Source organism: Symsagittifera roscoffensis, chromosome 4 (genome assembly GCF_963678635.1).
Source record: "Symsagittifera roscoffensis chromosome 4, txSymRosc1.1, whole genome shotgun sequence".
In the NCBI taxonomy this organism is placed as follows: domain Eukaryota; kingdom Metazoa; phylum Xenacoelomorpha; order Acoela; family Convolutidae; genus Symsagittifera; species Symsagittifera roscoffensis.
The window spans coordinates 36,990,035-37,011,173 of record NC_087065.1 but is presented as its reverse complement, the minus strand read 5'-3'; the positions used below and the strand labels follow the sequence as shown (position 1 = coordinate 37,011,173).

Below are 21,139 nucleotides of genomic sequence, written 5' to 3'. Positions count from 1 at the left end.
CGCCAAAGGCGCCCTTAGAAAAATTTTAGGATCGGTAGGCCAAAAATGGATTTATTAAAAAGTATCAAAGGGGGGACCCCCCTAAATCCGCCCCCCCCCCTAAATCCGCCCCAGCTTAAACCTTTTATTTTTCGCTTTCCCGCTTGGTGTTTCACGTAAATTGAGAAAGGAAAAACGAAACACGCCGGACGAATCTGTGGAGGAAAAGGGTTCCACTCTCCAGCACAGGGACATGCAGGAAGGTGAGACACAGCCTGGGACTGAATCAAATTGCAAACACAGGAGAACCGAACAACCGAGACACAGAAAAACCTAAGCCCGCTGACGAGATAGGCTAGAAAAACTTGAAATAAGGGGAATAAACTTTCATGTTCCTCATTGGAGAACAATATCAGCATTCCTAAAGAGAGTAATTCAAATTATTAAATTCTCGAGCTTACGGGGACGAAACCAAATACATCGTCACAAGTTTGTACAATAGACCTCTCGTTTGAAAGTCACATAATTTTGCTTATTAACGATCGGTTAAAAATCGATTTCTTCACAAAAAAATCGAAAGAACAGAAAATTATCATGATTTCTCACCCCGAAACCAGTTCTGATCTATCTATAACAGATATTTTTACCCCATTAATTTTTTTTACAAAAATCAAACAAAATTGCTCAGCAGAAAGTTGCTAACTATCAGATTTATTCAAAATTACAAACCCTACTTAGTTCATCCGTTTGAAAAGAATTTAAAAAAAGAAGCGAAGCAAGGTCGACGCCACTTCCGATACAAAAGCAGCTGAAAGAACGTCTAGCCGAAAGACAATCAAAAGAAAGCCAAAATGAAAAACCAATGTAAAAAAAACAAGCAAACGAAGTACAAGCATAAAAACTTAGGATGAACTAAGCAATATAACAAGCCGAAAATATTAAAATCGAAGAGACCTTGCAGTAAAAACGAAAAAAGTAAAAAATTACAGTGAGTTTACAAATTGCAGGAAAAAGTCAAAAGCTATATGCGCAGAAGCCGTCATTGTAGTTGAATCTGTTATGAAGCACTATGAAACATCTCTCGAGCAAATTTTGTTAGCAAAATTGTTAGCGGAAAGCATAGTGCCCGGTTACAAAAAAATCGGATTCCGTTTATCAAACTTATACGCCAAAAAAGCATAGTGCCCGCTTACAATAAAATCGGATTTCGTTTATAATAAAAATAATAATAATTGTAGTTCCTGCGAATTGCAGAGGAGCTATCAGCAGGCCCTAACAGTCCTGTCGAGGATAGTCCATTTGTATTATCTCCCCACATTCCAGACAGTGTTATTTTGCTGAGCGAAGCAGTTTATTGCGACTCAAGGCCGTTTTTTTTGCGTCTAGAACTTTTACGTGGTCACTATTGCAGCCTAATTTGGTCAGGTTGTGGTAGACCTGAAGCTGGAGGTCAAGTGAGAGCTTGTCCTCACACACTATCATTGCCATGGCATGGGATCGAATAATCGATCTGACGATTTCAAAGTGAACGCCTTACCACTGTGCTATGAAGCACTATGAAACATCTCTCGAGCAAACTTTGTTAGAAAAATTGTTAGCGGAAAGCATAGTGCCCGGGTACGATAAAATCGGATTTCGTTTATCAAACTTATACGCCAAAAAAGCATAGTGCCCGGTTACAATAAAATCGGATTTCGTTTATCAAACTTATACGCCAAAAAAGCATAGTGACCGGTTACAATAAAATTGGATTTCGTTTATGAAACTTATACGCCAAAAAAGCATAATGCCCGATTACAATAAAATTGGATTTCGTTTATCAAACTTATACGCCAAAAAGCATAGTGCCCGGTTACAATAAAATCGGATTTCGTTTATCAAACTTATACGCCAAAAAAGCAAAGTGCCCGGTTACAATAAAATCGGATTTCGTTTATCAAACTTATACGCCAAAAAAGCATAGTGCCCGGTTACAATAAAATCGGATTTCGTTTATCAAACTTATACGCCAAAAAAGCATAGTGCCCGGTTACAATAAAATTGGATTTCTTTTATCATACTTATACGCCAAAAAAGCATAGTGCCCGGTTACAATAAAATCGGATTTCGTTTATCAAACTTATACGCCAAAAAAGCATAGTGCCCGGTTACAATAAAATAGGATTTCGTTTATCAAACTTATGCGCCAAAAAAGCATAGTGCCCGGTTACAATAAAATCGGATTTCGTTTATCAAACTTATACGCCAAAAAAGCGTAGTGCCCGGTTACAATAAAATTGGATTTCGTTAATCAAAATTATACGCCAAAAAAGCATAGTGCCCGGTTACAATAAAATCGGATTTCGTTTATCAAACTTATACGCCGAAAAAGCATAGTGCCCGGTTACAATAAAATCGGATTTCGTTTATCAAACTTATACGCCAAAAAAGCATAGTGCCCGGTTACAATAAAATTGGATTTCGTTTATCAAACTTATACGCCAAAAAAGCATAGTGCCCGGTTACAATAAAATCGGATTTCGTTTATCAAACTTATACGCCAAAAAAAACATAGTGCCCGGTTACAATAAAATCGGATTTTGTTTATCAAACTTAAACGCCACAAAATCTGAAAAACTCTGGAAAGCAAAAGTTCATGAACAAGAAAATTAAACAATACGTTCGCTAATTCGTTTATTTAATTAGAAATCGGATACATATCAGTAATTCACACAAAAACTAACCACTCAATGATCATAAAAGAAAGAATAAAAAACAGACCGAATACTTTTAAAATGAAAAATTGCTTCCTTATCAGACTAGATGCAAATGCTTCCTCCAATATAAGACTTAATGATAAGCCCAGTAAACGCAAACTAGCTAGAAAAAGAACACCCACCAATAAGATTTACTGAAATTGGAATTGTTTGCTATCTCAAAGTAATTTCAAGTAGAGCACACAGTCTGTTCGTTGGGCTTTCTATTTTCGGTCGGATAGGTTCGGGCAACTACTTAGTCCAATACTTATCCTATTATAGCATTAATTTCTATGTCTCAGTAGATCCAGTAAAATACTGGTAAAACGAATAATTTTTGAGATCAACTTCATTCTAGTTCTTCTAAAAGCGCGTTCTGATTGCGGACAGTCAGTTTATACAGTAAATATTATAAAGGTTAGTTATGGAATATGATTGGTTAGTATTAAAACTTAAAAATCATATTCAAAGAGTTTAAAAAACCATTTATCCAGACAGCGAGTTTTATCGATAAATTTCTCTTTTGGCCCAGAAAGCAGGAAGCTTTTTTTAAAGTCTACCGATTTAAATATGATGCTGATTACATAGCTTTGCACAAAATTTTAGATGCACGATTTCTATTACAATCAGACCTAAGTTCTATTGCAAACAGTCGTTCGTAGAAGCTGAAAATAGGAATTCATCACAAAAAATAATTTGGTTTCTCCGACACTTCAACGAGAGAACACTTTTGTAAAAAAAAACAGCATGCATTCAACCATTTTTACCTCCAAAACATGTATTATTGCTGATTCGCGCTTAGAAGCATTGGATTTCGTTTATCATACTTATACGCCAAAAAAGCATAGTGCCCGGTTACAATAAAATCGGATTTCGTTTATCAAACTTATACGCCAAAAAAGCATAGTGCCCGGTTACAATAAAATAGGATTTCGTTTATCAAACTTATACGCCAAAAAAGCATAGTGCCCGGTTACAATAAAATCGGATTTCGTTTATCAAACTTATACGCCAAAAAAGCGTAGTGCCCGGTTACAATAAAATTGGATTTCATTTATCAAAATTATACGCCAAAAAAGCATAGTGCCCGGTTACAATAAAATCGGATTTCGTTTATCAAACTTATACGCCGAAAAAGCATAGTGCCCGGTTACAATAAAATCGGATTTCGTTTATCAAACTTATACGCCAAAAAAGCATAGTGCCCGGTTACAATAAAATTGAATTTCGTTTATCAAACTTATACGCCAAAAAAGCATAGTGCCCGGTTACAATAAAATCGGATTTCGTTTATCAAACTTATACGCCAAAAAAGCATAGTGCCCGGTTACAATAAAATAGGATTTCGTTTATCAAACTTATACGCCAAAAAAGCATAGTGCCCGGTTACAATAAAATCGGATTTCGTTTATCAAACTTATACGCCAAAAAAGCGTAGTGCCCGGTTACAATAAAATTGGATTTCGTTTATCAAAATTATACGCCAAAAAAGCATAGTGCCCGGTTACAATAAAATCGGATTTCGTTCATCAAACCTATACGCCGAAAAAGCATAGTGCCCGGTTACAATAAAATGGGATTTCGTTTATCAAACTTATACGCCAAAAAAGCATAGTGCCCGGTTACAATAAAATTGGATTTCGTTTATCAAACTTATACGCCAAAAAAGCATAGTGCCCGGTTACAATAAAATCGGATTTCGTTTATCAAACTTATACGCCAAAAAAACATAGTGCCCGGTTACAATAAAATCGGATTTTGTTTATCAAACTTAAACGCCACAAAATCTGAAAAACTCTGGAAAGCAAAAGTTCATGAACAAGAAAATTAAACAATACGTTCGCTAATTCGTTTATTTAATTAGAAATCGGATACATATCAGTAATTCACACAAAAACTAACCACTCAATGATCATAAAAGAAAGAATAAAAAACAGACCGAATACTTTTAAGATGAAAAATTGCTTCCTTATCAGACTAGATGCAAATGCTTCCTCCAATATAAGACTTAATGATAAGCCCAGTAAACGCAAACTAGCTAGAAAAAGAACACCCACCAATAAGATTTACTGAAATTGGAATTGTTTGCTATCTCAAAGTAATTTCAAGTAGAGCACACAGTCTGTTCGTTGGGCTTTCTATTTTCGGTCGGATAGGTTCGGGCAACTACTTAGTCCAATACTTATCCTATTATAGCATTATTTTCTATGTCTCAGTAGATCCAGTAAAATACTGGTAAAACGAATAATTTTTGAGATCAACTTCATTCTAGTTCTTCTAAAAGCGCGTTCTGATTGCGGACAGTCAGTTTATACAGTAAATATTATAAAGGTTAGTTATGGATTATGATTGGTTGGTATTAAAACTTAAAAATCATATTCAAAGAGTTTAAAAAACCATTTATCCAGACAGCGAGTTTTATCGATAAATTTCTCTTTTGGCCCAGAAAGCAGGAAGCTTTTTTTAAAGTCTAGCGATTTAAATATGATGCTGATTACATAGCGTTGCACAAAATTTTAGATGCACGATTTCTATTACAATCAGACCTAAGTTCTATTGCAAACAGTCGTTCGTAGAAGCTGAAAATAGGAATTCATCACACAAAATAATTTGGTTTCTCCGACACTTCAACGAGAGAACACTTTTGTAAAAAAAAAAAAACAGCATGCATTCAACCATTTTTACCTCCAAAACATGTATTATTGCTGATTCGCGCTTAGAAGCCGATATATGCTTATCTGATGTCTTAATACCGGAAGATGATTTATGACAAGAGAGAAAGCGTCCATTCAATAGCTTTAGCTGCTGATAAAATATATCGATCTCTTCTGAAGAATATCTCGAACTTTTTAACAACATCACTGACGAAAACTTTTTCCAGAACCTAGGAAAACAGCGCAACAAAAAGTTCATAAACGACATAAAAAACCACCGACCGGTGTCTGTCTTATGCTCGTTATCATCAGCTCTCAAAAAATACACAAAAAATTTAGGAGTTCTTTTCCGCCAGATTATTAGCAAATCAACATAGCGCAAAAACTACTCGCCGGCTCCACAGCTGTTAAAATACTGTGAATGTGCCTTTTGCATTACTGATCAAAGTAAAACTCTAATCTTCTTGTTCCTAGAAATTGCGAAGGCTATTGATTCAATCATTCATACCATTATATTGGAAAAACTTTGCCTTTAATTGCGTCTTTAATGGCAGTTAGTTGAACTAATTTTTTGCATTCTATTTATCAAGAAAGTCTTATTTTGGGTGGCAGGACAATCTACCCTATTCCAAACTACCCTATACCATTCTACCCTATGCCATTACACCCTACATACCAGATTATGCCACGGTCGGTGCAGATTATGCCAGTAGTAAACCAAGACGGTGCTCAAAAATCATTATAGGAGAGATGTTTGAGATGCGTAACGTGAGGAATAGAAAAGAGTTCAGATATAATAAGTATTTGCATACTTGGTTCAACCTGCATTTTTCTGAGAAAGTTTTCCCAAATTCGGGCCGGACTATGTTTCATAATATGCATGAATGCACAAGTGTAGTTAATAGAGCATTTTAGACCTTTTCCTGAGGAAAAACCCAAAAAAGTCCAATAGAAGAGTATTCATATGAGGAGTCATTCACTGAGCAAAAAAAAACACTAAAAATAGCAAAACATAATAATTGTTATTGTGAAAAAAACGAAGCCCCCATATCATGCGTTAGAGACTAATTTTAATACAGAGCTATAACGAAGCTTTGCTCCACTTGTGAAACAACGCATACAAAGCATGACAAACTATCCTAGAGAAAACCGTAGAAAAAAAATCGAAATTAAATTTCTGAAAAAATAGATCTACCAAAAATTTAGATTTGGTCTTCAAAAACTATCCTTTCAAAAAAATTTGCAAAAAAAATAAGATATTGATTGCTAAATAGGCAGCGGAACAAAGCTAACAAAGCCGTCAGTTCTTGAGCGGACACTTAGCGCCGAAAATGTTTCTTTTTATAATAAAAAAACTAACAAAGTTAAACGCTTTCAAGTCTCCCTCATAGCATTAATGTTAAACTTTTTGCTTCTCGAAAGACTCAAAAAAAGGCGGCTGAGCAGATAAATTATCAGCCAAAAATTTAAGGCCACCTAAAAAAAAACAGAAGAAACTGATATACTGAAATCGGTAAATTTACAACCAACATTAACACGGAGGCGTAGCGGAGTTTCCCATCACTTGCGATATAACACAAACATAAATGAACATCAGAAGTCGAAAGCAAATTAAAATTGTTGAAAAAAATTAGTGAATCAAAACTTTCGCATGTCTCGATAAAAATTAACTTGGGGGCCAGCTTAAGCAGGAAGTATCTATTTGATATTTTTTTGAATTTCTTATTTTGATACGGGATGATATGAGTAATTTCAAAAACTCGAAAGAAATTTTTCGAGAAATAAGAACTTTGCTAACATTTTTCTTTAAACAAATTAGGCGTCGTCGTTCCTGCAGGTAAAAACCTAGCAACCAATTCCTTTGAATTAACATTTCATCTCAGATTTGATAGAGTGGTTTCTAAGAAAAGTCAAAAAGTTTAGGTGAAAAAACAGTGAAAAGTCTAAAAACCACTTTTCCAAGAATCATAGCTTCTCGTGAAAAAAAAATTGGGCGTACTGTTCTTGGTTCATATTTTGAATTTTATACATGCCGCAAAAAAAAAGTCCTACTGCGACTCGAACCCTGAGCCTTATGGCGAAAAAGTCAACGCGTCTTCAGGCCAAGTGTAATAATAATAAAGCAAGTTCAATTTCTTGTAGGAAAAGTTGTTTACGGGGAAAACTTTTTATTCCCAATTACAAGACACTTGCTCTCGCCAGCGTAAAAACAAATTTCGACTAGAATGGGCATTTGAAAAGCGAACGTGCGCTAAATTTGTCTGTTAACTGACAAAATTGAAGATAGAGGAAGATGACAACGAAAATCAGTCATCCAGTGATCAAAGTTGTTTACCGGGAAAATTCTAAAACCCAACTACGTCATCCTTGCTCATCACGAGAGTAATTATTAAACAGATGCGAAGCAGAGCTTCACATCACTTGAGATCAAACACAAATATAACAACTTTGCATACAAAACACATAGCCAACTGACAGTTGGAAAAGAGTAATTAACGCAAGGAAATAGAAAAAAAAATTAACTTAATTTTTTTTTCAAAAAACTGCAGCTTTGGAAGTTCACAGAAAAAATATATGCCCTTTAAAAACCTTGTAATTTCAAGAACAATTCATGATTGGTGCTTTTTGATAAAATTAACCCAATTTCAGAAAACTAGATTATTAGGATGTCATGTGGCAAAACGTCCTCAAAGACCTCGAGATGGTGATGACCGAAGGGGTCAAGATTGGAATGGAATTGAACCTGAAAAACAAGTCCGAACTCATCGTTTTCTGTGATGATGCACGAGAGAGGGATTCGATTATCCAATCTTTCCTGGCGGTTTTTCCTCATATTACCATCACTGAACCCACAGAATTAGTCCTCTTAGGTGCTCCTATCGGCGAAAACGCACAAGAAGCCGTTGTTAATGAGAAACTTGATGAACTCAGTCGAATGTGCAGTCGATTGCGATCCCTACCTTCCCATGTTGCTTTCTTTCTTTTAAAAAACTGCTTTTATATCCCGAAACTGATGTACATACTGCGAACCTCAACTCTTTTCCTTAAAACTACTTCCTTACACCGATTTGACGAGTGCATTCGAAATACATTGCAGGCTATTTTCAATGTGATGATTGACGATCCCCGATGGGAGCTCATGACACTGCCTTGCAAGCTGGGCGGAATGGGAATTATGCAGGTACCCAAACTCGCCATTGCAGCATATGCGTCATCTGTATTCAGCACTCTCGACATTTGTAATACCATATATGCTAGCGAACCCACTACAGAATCACTAATTCAAGATGCTATCCAACGTTGGCGAAACAACGTGAGCACCGACGTGCCTTTGCCAGAACGCAAATATAAGCAAAAAAAGTGGTCACTACCAATGATGCTTCAACAGGCCGAACTGCTCAAGGATTCAGGAGACAGTGCCCGCTTGAATGGATTAATGTGTCCCGGAGCTGCTGACTGGCTCAACGCACTACCTTCACGATCACTCGCACTCCAACTTAGTGATGATGAATTTCGCATTGCCATTGGATTTCGACTTGGCGCACCAGTCTGTACACCACACAAGTGCTCTTGTGGCGATATAGTCGATTCCTACGGCAAACATGCGTTAGTTTGCAAAAAGAGTAGATCAGTTCATGCCAGACACTCTATGGGCAATCACATCATTCATAGAGCGTTCATCCAAGCCAATATTCCATCGACACTCGAGCCGCAAGGACTTCCGGTCTGACCGCAAGAGACCCGACGGACTGACACTGGTGCCATGGTCACATGGGTGAGCGTTGGCATGGGACTTTACATGTGTCCATAGGCTAGCCTCCTCTTACACGCAACTCGCTGGTAAAGAGGGACCAACTGTGGCAGATGCGGCCGAGACCCGTAAACGGTCAAAATACGAATCAATATCTGAGTCTCACATCTTCCAACCAGTTGCAATTGAAACCCTTGGAGGACTGGGAACCGATACGCTGCGTTTCGTCACTAGCCTGGGCAAGAGAATAACACAGGCTACCGGGGACGACAGAGCGACTCTTTTTCTGCGGCAGAGACTTGGGATTGCTGTTCAGCGGGGCACTGCAGCATGTGTCCGCGAGACTCTGGTGGTGGAAGTCGATGACCCGATTGGCGCCGACTTCCGGCGATAAACAAGTTCAAACTGTTTTAATCTCCATTTAAAATGTTGCTTTTCATATGACTCTGGTGCTTATTTTTACCATTTCAAACTTTTTTTATATGTGTCTGAATTCACATTCTTTTCATCGATTATTAGGTAAGTTTTTATTCACCCTGGGAAATCTAAAAAATTAATTCAACTTCGAAACGAGAAGTCTTTCATTTTTTTCCGCTATTTCCACGTTCCTATTTGGAGAAAGCTAATAACTGTACTTTCAGCAGATGAATTTGAATTCAACTCAAGAAGTGCATACATAACTAAGTGCGTTCATAAATGCATTAATATGTATGAATGCACAACAGTGGTCATAAGAGCATTAGACTTTTTCCTGAAAAACAAACAAAAAAATCACAAAGAACAACATAGTCCTCACTACGTTCATTACTCTCAATAATGGCTGAGGATTTTATAATGAGTGGCGTTTCTTTTTATCAATTGTTTTTACTATCCCATTATCCTATCCTGCATAAAAACTGTGGCGCCCAAAAAGTCAGCTGTCGAAAGGAAAAAGGTTTTAAACAATTATTTGTCAATTTCAAGCCTCGTGTAATACTATCATTCTTTTTCAGATTAATTCTGTCCTTGTGATTTACAGGTTAAATGGTAACATTAGTGGCGGCAAGGGCTTTCAAGTCTTTCAAGCATTGCGCTATCCCTTCTTTCTGAGACCTGGCGTCAATAGTCTTGTGAACTTCCTGCTTCACCCAGGAAACCATCTGTTTCTGAACTACCTGCTCCTCCAAAGATTGGAGAGCGACTTGGTAATCCATTCGTCGCTTAAACGCCTCAAAAACTTGATCCTGTCGTTGACGGAACTCAGCTTCAACCATGTTTTCTGCGTTCGCAGCATACGCCGGGAAGATTTCTTTGCCAGCTTCTGCTCTGACCGCGTCTTCATCGAGAGCGTCGGCTTCGTTCGAGAACTGCTCAATCTTACTCTTCTTTAATTTGTCCAAAACCATCATTTCCTCATTGTATTTTGTTCGGAAATATTTGTCCAACTTCGGGCCAACTAAATAAGCCAGCATTGGTGGGACAGTGAGGAACGACAGAACAGCTCCGAACTCTTCTTGGAAAATCAAAATCTCCTTCGACAACAGAGTTACTGCACCTCCCCAAAGCAACATATAGGGCCCCAAGACACCAGTACGCTCGTGCATGAAGTTGAAAAACGCTTCCGGTACCATGCCCAGTCTATATTTTGAGGTATCGTAGGACATATGATACTTCAATTCCGGGTAATCTTTTTGTGGCCCACGTGGTTCCGTTCCTTCTTTAACTACAGTAAAATTTTGAAACTCACAGGGTTTAGCCGGCCAATTACAAGGAAGACATCCCTGGTTTTCATCTTTGAACTCATATACGTCCGGAATATCGTCTTCTTTGGCAACCACTGCTCCGGATCCCTGGGATGCTGCTCTGAGGGGCGCGAAAGACCTTGACAGTCTTGAGGTCATGAGAGGGATAATTGAGCGTTTGAACAGCATTATTTTCTGAAATAACAAACATGGACTTGACAAAAACGACACCAACAGAAACAGTCATAATGTTAATTGCCACGCGAAATTCGCTCCAAGAGCACGTTCATTTTTGAAAATGAACGCTATCTTATGCAACAGCTGTCAGTTGTCCTGCAAAAAGGGAACTCCACCCTCCTCCTGTCCCGGTACTGCTCATGAGTGTTTTTCCTGTTCTATGCAAATCTGGTAACGTTTTTCTGTGTATCTGGCGTCATTGTAAATTTGTTTCTGTTATTTCGAATGTATGGCATTTTATAAGCCCGCTCCTGAATTTACAGCTTTGTTCTTTTTGAAAAAGTGTGAATAACAAGATGTGTCTGATCAGTGAACTTATTAGGCAATTAAGTGATACAGAGCAAACGAAATCAGGGCAAGCAGGTTATGAAACAATTATTCATTTGCTGTCTAATTTTCTTTTGTTTTCTCATCTTTCAAAGGGTAATCAGAAGGTCAAAAGTATCATAATAACTGAAGTTACAGTCAGGAGTCCCTTCATCACGTATTCTAGTCAAAATCCTTGCAATTTTCTAGATATGGAAGTGATAATGATAAAAGAAGATGACAAGTGTTGAAGTCTTTTTCACTTGAAATCGACACGGGTTACGTTTCTTCAATGAGAACACGCAACTCGACACTAGAAAATACAAAATACAGGTGTTACAAATAAAAAATTTCGTCGAAAGTTACTTTGTCATTTATTGCTCCGAGTACGCAAGCGGCGTTCGAAATCTGTATTGCCAGGGAGATTCTCTGTTTTGAAAAGCTGCCTGCTCTGGGTTCCTCAGTGCATATGCTTGGGTTCTTACAAAGCTTGCTCAAAAAAATTTCTGTGCTGGGGCCGGCCGCGTCCTGAATCTCAAAAGCTAGCAGTTGAAAAAGATATCCATCATCTACAAGATCTTGATACTTGTCTTTTTTTCGCTCTTCAGCATCAGCGGCAGCCGTACCAGGGTTACAAACAGACCCGGCATTAATCCTACGAGGAGCTAAGGAGTCTACCACCGTTACATCCCACAAGAGCTGCTCACCAACAGCCCATGGAACGAGCCTCAATTCGTCTGGTCGCTTCTGATCGGCCCTGTAGAGGTGTCGTGGTTCTATAACAGACGGAATGTGAATAGAAGATAAACTCTGCTTTATAAGGGCATTCAGGTTTGAATGCCTAGAGAATCTCCCTGCACTTTTGAGGCAATAAGACCATGCCAACCATACTCGGTAACGTCTTTTCCGCCCACGCATTTATGCCGTTTGCAAATTTTTGAGCCTAATCGAATTCCTATCGCATTTCTGGGTTGTTGTTTCGACAGTTTTAACCTTAAGTTTTTGCACGGGATGACGTTCAACCATTGGGAGCCAAATCTATCTTGGAACGCGTTGAATCTTTTTACGTCCGTTGGCTCGAGTCGTAAAATCAAGTCTGCAATTTCGCTGTCAAAAATTGGCTCTTTCCAATTTTTTTGGATTTCATTTTCCGGAGCCAATTCAATTTTGCCGAGTTCAAACCACCGTTTAAGCCCATCATCATAGGTTCCATCCACATGCTCCAAACCAAAGATTTCGCTCAAGCCATTTTTGGCTGCCGGGAGAACTGCTTGCAAAAACTGGTTATCATCCATTTTCACATAAGTGACCTTGCATAACGAATTGCTTATTAATTTATCGTAGCGTTCCAAAAAATCTTTTTGCAAAAAACAAGGGATTTTACTCAGGAGGTAAAAGCCATAATGAGCGTCTAGTTTGTCAATGACATCCGAGATTTTTTCAAGCTCCTTAATTTTTTCGTCGAGCAACTCTTTTCGGCAAAGTTCGACGATTGGAGATCCTAAAATGAGAAATTTTTTTTAATGTTTATTTTGGCGCATATTTTTCGAAATTGTGTAAAAATTGAATTATGCTGTGTACTCGTAGTCGGTCCCAAAAAAACAAAGTTCGCAATTCTGTGTTCAAGCTCAGGCCGTAAATTTGTTCCGATTTCAGAATCTTCTTAAGGTCCCGGAGTACTACCATATAGTCGTCGGCTATATTTCCATCACCTAAATACCAGATGTTAATTTTCGACTCCAACTGTTTGACTAGTGTCTGAATTGTTTCCGCAAAAAGGGGTGGGGTTTCAGGATCATTTTGCTGAATTCCGTCTTCTGACATTATGACAGAACTTCCGTAAAAAAGGTAACTAGATTTACTACACGCGCAATGGGTGTAATTATACAATTCGGGGCGATTTGAATAAACATGACTCAGCATTGTTTCTCTATTTAGAGAGTTGAAGGCATTCTTAAAATCTAGTTTTAAAAGAACAGTGCATTTTGGATTGTCGTCGCGTTCATTAAGGTTTCGAAACGAGTGTGCCGCTATTTCTGCTCCTCGTTTGGTACTGCATTCTAACTGTACGTTTCCGAAAAAAATTTTGTCGCTCGGAGAGTGCCTTGCTTCCAGCGCATTTAGACGCGATACGTCTCAGCGTGTTGCTTATGGCAATCGGTCTCAACCCTCCGTCTATCTTTGTGAGGGCGATAAGCTTTGCGCCAAAAAAAGGTCTTAGGGTTTCGGGTATTTTGTCATCTCCAATGAGGTTAATCAGCTTAGTAAGCGATTTCAGAAAATTTAGACCTGCATTGTTATTCGACTTACTAACAAGATCTTTGACCTGCTGCTGATCCGTTCGGAAAAGACATTATCGCTTTGTATAGGTCGAAATTGGTTACGAAAAAATCATCCACATTTTCGGGATTTGGAACTGCAAATTTGGCTCGCTTAGGGTGCTTAGACATAAATTTTTGATGGTTATCAGTTGAAAAAGGAGCAATTTTGTCATTCGAAACAGCAAGCCTGATTCCTCCCTTTACATATCTTTCATCGAGCTTACTACTTATTAGCTTTATTCTCTGCTCGAAGTCACTCGGAGGCGGGCTTAAAGCTTGGGGATGGGGTTTTGGAAGTTACACGTCATTTGCTTGATTTTTTTGATATATCAAAGAGCTCATGCTTATGGTCTGTTTGCGTCCACTTTTTTTCGGTTGCTTCAAAAAAAAACAAGAAAGACGTTAAAAAATTAGCCATTTTTCAACATCTTCTACATTGTAGACGATGTCAATAATTTTGTCCGACAGACTTTCCGCCAAAGGAACACGCGAGTTTTTTGGTACTCTCTTGAGTACTCGGACATTTGAGATGGCTGTATTAACATAATTGTCTAGCACTAAATCATTACCTATTTTTGCTTTATTACCATACTTCACATCAACACATAAAGGACATTGAAACCATCGGGTTTTCTTAGAGTCGGTAAGAGAAATATTTACACAACTGATATGATACCAACTAGAGCAACAATCACATCCAATCCAATTTATCAGTCCTGGAGGTTTTGAGCAATCTTTGCTTGTACTCTCTTTGTTGTTTTTCCTCATCAAGGTAAAAAAAGGATTTTGACTGGACTTTAGGGGACTGAACTAACCCATGATAAGCGGTTAGTGGGAATTTTACAAATCAGCAAACAAAAAAATAAAAGGCATTTACATTAATTTAAATTTTAAAATCGAATTACAAAAATCAAAAACAAGGAACAATCTCACCTACGCTCGGTAGGTCCAGCGGTGCACCACCAGACTCTTCAAGCCAGTTTCAGTTTCCCACCTCTCCTCAGCAAGCCACTTGATAGACCTGTCTCTAAAATCCCTCAGAGGGCGCTCCACAAACAGGCACAAACATCAATCATAACAAATCTATTTAATAAGTTTATCACAACAATTATAAACAATTGCTGTCTAATTCGTTCAGTTACTCACAATTTCTCAAATAGCCTACCTTTTCAGATTTATTAGTCTACTTGTTGTGATACACTTATTAAAAAGTTTCATTTTAGTTGACGATAACGGTAGACTAGTATGAAGGCCTGGGACGTCATTTTAGAGACAAGCTCGTCAAGCTTGTAGCCGGACACCTCCGCCGGAACCTCCACCCGTTAAAAGCCAGTTTGTAATCGCTTTCAATTTTTTATTGCTATTCGTTTTTAAAATTCAAGTTCTTACAACCCATTTTACAATCTATTCTTTCTCTTGCTTTGCCTTTTTTGTGCCCTGTTTAGTGAACGTCCGTGACGAGGTACAGGCCAAATTGGCTACCCAAGTGGAGCAAGAAACTGGTAAAAGGAAACTTCGGGACCAAGTTCTGCAGCCTCAAAGATGCCGGAGCCACGGTTCAAACGCGCAGAGGTGCAAAGCTTACCCCCTTGCCGCTACTGTCACGCGCTACACCTCGCAGAAATTGAACTGTGTTACCAATGTAGCCGGCTTAAATGATAACTCCTTTACGCTTTCAGAAATGCTTATGATTACAGATTTTTGATCAATTTAATATTTCAAAAATTTAACCCAAATGCTTGTCCCCAAAATCCACCTTTCTGCAAATAATCACTTTATAAATTGAATAATTGGTGGTCTATGATTTCTTTGTTTCGCCTTATAAAAACATTTCATCACTCAAAAATCAGACTTGTTTCCCCCGATCTAAACGTTAATTTTAGAGCTAATACGTTTTGTAATGGTGGTATTCAGTTTTCCTTCCATGGTACAAAAATTTTTAAATATTGCTCGCTCAGCTGACTTGTATGTATTTACCATTTTTTTTGTGACATTCGACCAGAATGGCGGTCAAAATGCACGATGAATTCGAAATATTATTGAAACAGTTCAGTGGTAGGATTGGCTGTTTCAGAGGATTAACAGACTTATTTGATGAACTGATCGAATTGTGAGAGGTCGGTTTTAACTTAATCTGAAATTTAGAAATTTCAATTGTAAGGACACGTGACCATTTTTATTTTCACGAAAACAAAAAAAGCGCAAAAATCAACAGAAGAACAGTTTTTGCCAGTGAAAACAGATATACGACACGAATTAGAATTACGATCGATATTTTTGTTGGGAGAACATTCTGAAGTCTAACAATTGTGCAGCTTCAATCGTTACGGAGCAATTTCCGAGAATCCGGAGGGGTATCGGGAAAAGACAGAAACTGTACTTTTAACACTCTTTAGCCTCCTGGTATTTCTTGAGTTGAATTTAATTAATACCCAGTTTTTTTCAGACTATGAGAAGCTAGGAGTTGAGGGAAAGAAATTATCAATCTCAAATGGACATGATGATTTATATCTTCTGAACAAAAACAAAAATAATCTAATAATTAAGTTGTAGCCTGTTTTTAGGAAAGACCTCGTGGTCTGGGTATACTGAGACCCAGTAATGAGCTGATTATTTTTGCATATAACCTATTTAATTTGCGCTTTCTGGCTGATAGCCCAAAACAGTAACGACTTTGTCGAACCAATGTTAATGTACCACGCATAGATCTGATTTTGGTAGGGAAAATTAAAAGCATGTGAAGCTGTGCTTGGACGCTAGCCAGTCATTTCAAATCTTAGCTTTGTTTTCCTTCGGTTTGTACTTCCGGGCGAATGTTACATATATGTTTTTATGGCGCTCCTGTGTGTTTTTCTTTTAACATCATGATCAGTAGACCCGTTAACAAGCAGACCGCAACGAGCGAATGCTCCAAAAAAGCCCTTAGCACCAAAAAGGCCCTAAGCAAAAAAGGCCCTTAGCAAAGCAGATTGCCCAAAACGGGATGCTGCTCTGAGGGGCGCGAAAGACCCTGACCGTGAGGGATAATTGAGCGTTTGAACAGCATTATTTTCTGAAATAACAAACATGGACTTGACAAAAACGACACCAACAGAAACAGTCATAAATTTAATTACCACGCAAAATTCGCTCCAAGCATTCTTCATTTTTGAAAAAGGGTGAAAAACAAGATGGGTCTGATCAGTGAACTTATTAGGCAATTAATTGATACAAAGAAGCAAACAAAATCAGGGCAAGCAAGTTATGAAACAATTGTTCATTTGCTGTTTAATTCGTTCAGTTTTTCATATTTTTTCAAATAGTCTACCTTTTCACGTGTATTAATCTTCTTGTTGTGATACACTTATTAAATAGTTTCATTTTACTTGACGATAACGGTAGGCTTGTATGAAGGCGTGGGACGTAATTTTAGAGACAAGCTCGTCAAGCCGCGATAGTCCGTCTCTACCCGGACACCTCCGCCGGAACCTCCACCCGTTAAAAACCAGTTTGTTATCCACCCTTTATATTCATTATTTTTTATTCATTTTTAAAATACAAGTTTTTACAATCCATTTTACAATCTACTCTTTCTCTTGCTTTGCCTTTTTTTGTGCCCAGTTTAGTGGATGTCCGCGCCGAGGTACAGGCCGAATTGGCTACCAAAGTCATGATCGGTAGACCCGTTAACAAGCAGAGCGCGCCGAGCGAATGCTCCGAAAAAGGCCCTTTGTACAGGGCGGGAAAGGTTGTTCGGAACGCGGAAGCCTTCCGGATTCCCGGACTTAGCTTTTTAACTCAGTTAAGACCGAAAACACACGTATCTTGAAGGGTATCGTCTCAAGTATTGTCTCAAGGACAGCCCTCACGTCGTTCTTTGAGCGGTATATGAACAAAACCACTTAAAGATATACACTAATCAAGTTGAGGGAAAGAATTGATCTATCTTCGATGGACATGATGATTTTTATCTACTGAACAAAAACAAAAGTGTAATGCAATTAAGCAAAGGCCCTGTTTTTAGGAGTGACCTCGTGATCTGGGGATACTGAGCTCGTTATTTTTGCATATATGAGCTCGTTATTTTTGCATATAATTGATTTAATTTGCGCATTCTGGCTGTTGCCCAAAACAGTAGCGACTCTGTCGACCCAATGAGCTCGTTATTTTTGCAAATAATTGATTTAATTTGCGCATTCTGGCTGATAGCCCAAAACAGTAACGACTCTGTCAACCCAATGTTATTGGACCTATAGTATTATAAGATTATTCTTTTATCAATTTTCAGCAAAAACCAAGCAAACAGACAGGTTTTTAGGGTCAAGTGATGTTTTGATCCGACAAAAACAGCAATTTTTGAGATATCAATTGTTCTTAAACAGAAAAAAGCGCTAAGTTAGTTAATTACACCGTAACTGCACAATTAAAAATAGTGGAACCGGTTAAATTCAGGTCGGACATGGTTGAAACTAATTGGGTGCCGAAACCCGTTGAAACTAACTGGGTGACGACTTAGAATTACGATCAATATTATTGCTGAGAAAAACATTCCAACGTGCAACCGGTTAAATTTAGGTCGGACATGGTTGAAAATAATTGGGTGCCGAAATCCGTTGAAGCTAACTGGGTGACGACTTAGAATTACGATCATTATTATTGCTGGAAAAACATTCCGAACTGTAACGATTGTGCAGCTACAATCGTTACGGAGCAATTACCGAGAATCTGGATGGTTATCGGGAGGATTTTACTACAAATCCAGAAGGAAAACAAGACCGCTCTTCGTCCGGATTCAAGATTCCGGAAGGGTCTCGGGAAAAATGGAAACTGCATTCTTAACATTTTTTAGGCTCCTGGTATGTCCTGAGCTGAATTTAAATAACACCCAATCCATTTTGAAGGTATGAGAAGCTAGGAGTTGAGGGAAAGAACTGATCTATCTCCGATGGACATGATGGTTTTTATCTACTGAAGAAAAACAAAAGTATAATGATAATTAAGCAGTAGCCCTGTTTTTAGGAGTGACCTAATAATCAGAGGATACTGAGACCCAGCCATGAGCTTATTATTGTTGCACATAACCGATTTAATTTGCGCGTTCTGGCTGCTAGCCCAAACCAGTAACGACTTCGTCGACCCATATTAAATGAACCTCACATAGAACTGGCTTTGTTAGAGAAAGGTAAAAGCATTAGAAGCTTTGCTTAGACGCTAGCCAGAATAGCAATTTCTGAGATATCAATTGTTCCTAAACGGAAAAAAGCGCTAAGTTAATGAGTTACATCGTAACTGCACTATTACAAATAGTGGAACCGGTTAAATTTATTTCAGACATGGTTGAAACTAATTGAATGCCAAAATCCGTTGAAACTAACTGGGTGACGACTTAGAATTACGATCAATATTATTGCTGGAAAAACATTCCGAACTGTAACGATTGTGCAGCTACAATCGTTACGGAGCAATTCCCGAGAATCTGGAGGGTTATCGGGAGGATTTTACTACAAATCCAGAAGGAAAACAAGACCGCTCTTCGTCCGGATTCAAGATTCCGGAAAGGTCTCGGGAAAAATGGAAACTGTATTCTTAACATTTTTTAGGCTCCTGGTATGTCCTGAGCTGAATTTAATTAACACCCAATCCATTTTGAAGGTATGAGAAGCTAGGAGTTGAGGGAAAGAACTGATCTATCTCCGATGGACATGATGGTTTTTATCTACTGAAGAAAAACAAAAGTATAATGATAATTAAGCAGTAGCCCTGTTTTTAGGAGTGACCTAGTAATCAGGGGATACTGAGACCCAGCCATGAGCTTGTTATTGTTGCACATAACCGATTTAATTTGCGCATTCTGGCTGCTAGCCCAAACCAGTAACGACTTCGTTGACCCATATTAAATGAACCACACATAGAACTGGCTTTGTTAGAGAAAGTTAAAAGCATGTGAAGCTGTGCTTAGACGCTAGCCAGTCGTTTCAAAACTTAGCTTTATTTTTCTTCGGTATGTACTTCCGGGCGAATGTTACATGTATGTTTTGATGGCGCTTCTGGGTGTTAATCTTTTTTTTATCATGATAGGCGGAACCGCTAATGAGCAGACCACGCGGAGCGAATGCTCCAAATAAGACCCTTAGCACAGGGCCGGAAGGGTGGTTTGGAACGCGGAAGACTTTGGGATTCCCGAACTTAGCTTTTTAACCCAGTTAAGACCGAAAACTCACGTATCGTGAAGGGTATCGTCTCAAATATCGTCTCAAGGACAACTATCCCGTCATTCCCTGAGCGGTATCTGACAAAAATCACTTCAAGGTATACGCTAAAATGAACAAAAAATAGTTTTTTACCTAAGAAAAAACCAAAAACAAAAAAAATAACCGAAAAAACTAAAAACAGTAAAAAAAACTAAATCAGTAGAAATCAACCCCCCAGACGAGATGTGATCCGACCCTCCTATTTGCTGTTGTTAGATATATTGTTGTTACAGGCAGTTATATCAATCAGGATCGTTACGATCAAAATTGTGGTCCGTATCTGGTGCCTGCACAATAGGTTTTTTTTATACCCCTACCGAAATGTAGCAACGGTTAAACATGGCATTTTCACGTTGTTGTCTAGGTTACAGAATGGTTAAGGAACCTAGAAAACGACAGACGAGTCAAGAATAGGCTTATTATAAGAACCCTCACAATTAAGGAAAACTGTTCACTAAGCATCTTAGCTTCAATCCGAAGGAGTCTAGGGACAGAACAAACCCTTCCTAGTTAGTTTATTTTTGTATAATATGCTCTGAGACCGAATCCGGAAGAGTCTCGGGTATTGTCTTTCAACGAGAGGGGGCCCAATTGGGATGGGTGTTGTTTCTGTCAATTCAAGATTTAATTCAAAAACAAAAAAAATAACCGAAAAAACTAAAAACAGTAAAAAAAACTAAATCAGTAGAAATCAACCCCCCCAGACGAGATGTGATCTGACCCTCCTATTTGCTGTTGTTAGATATATTGTTGTTACATCTATCAATTCGGGTGTTCCAATTCGGAGGGGTCCTATTTTGACACCGAGGTGGTTCCAATTCGGAGGGGTCCTATTCTCGTCAAACCTGAGGGTCCCAATTCGGAGGGGTCCCAGTTCGGAGGAGTCCTATTTTTGTTAATCCAGATGGGTCCCAATTCGGATGGGTCCTATTTTTGTCAACCTGGAGAAGTCTCAATTCGGAGGGGTCCTATTTTTGTCAGTTATGAGGGGTCCTAGAATTTTTTTTTCTTAAGATTGCAGTCGTAAAAATCCTAACAATTACGTAGACAAAAATAAGATACATAATGAATAGCATTAAGATGATAGGACTTAAGCAGACCAAGAAAGACAGGAAACCAGTGACTGCACTGGTAAATAGTCTTTAAATATAAACTGAAACGACCATAGTGAACCTAAGACAGGTCTAAACCCGGATACTTGCGAC

The 21,139-nt window shown here is 38.3% G+C and overlaps 2 protein-coding genes across 2 annotated transcripts in view; both read right to left on the bottom strand.

Annotated features, from left to right (window-relative positions):
• LOC134843623 (patatin-like phospholipase domain-containing protein 4) overlaps nucleotides 1-14,813 on the bottom strand; it is a 206,128-nt gene extending 191,315 nt beyond the window's left edge. The window contains exon 1 of the mRNA XM_063859796.1: nucleotides 14,790-14,813. The gene's annotated coding sequence lies outside the window, so the exon portion shown is untranslated. The remainder of the gene's footprint in view (nucleotides 1-14,789) is intronic.
• On the bottom strand, nucleotides 10,055-11,032 carry LOC134844193 (ATP synthase F(0) complex subunit B1, mitochondrial-like). The gene has a single exon (XM_063860761.1). The coding sequence runs from the start codon at nucleotides 11,027-11,029 to the stop codon at nucleotides 10,139-10,141; it is 891 nt and encodes a 296-aa protein (XP_063716831.1). The 5' UTR covers nucleotides 11,030-11,032; the 3' UTR covers nucleotides 10,055-10,138.
• Nucleotides 14,814-21,139: the final 6,326 nt, after the last annotated feature.

Bases quoted from the DNA above. Each gene is read 5' to 3' on its own strand.
- LOC134844193 (XM_063860761.1), bottom strand. From the start codon at position 11,029: ATGCTGTTCAAACGCTCAATTATCCCTCTCATGACCTCAAGACTGTCA.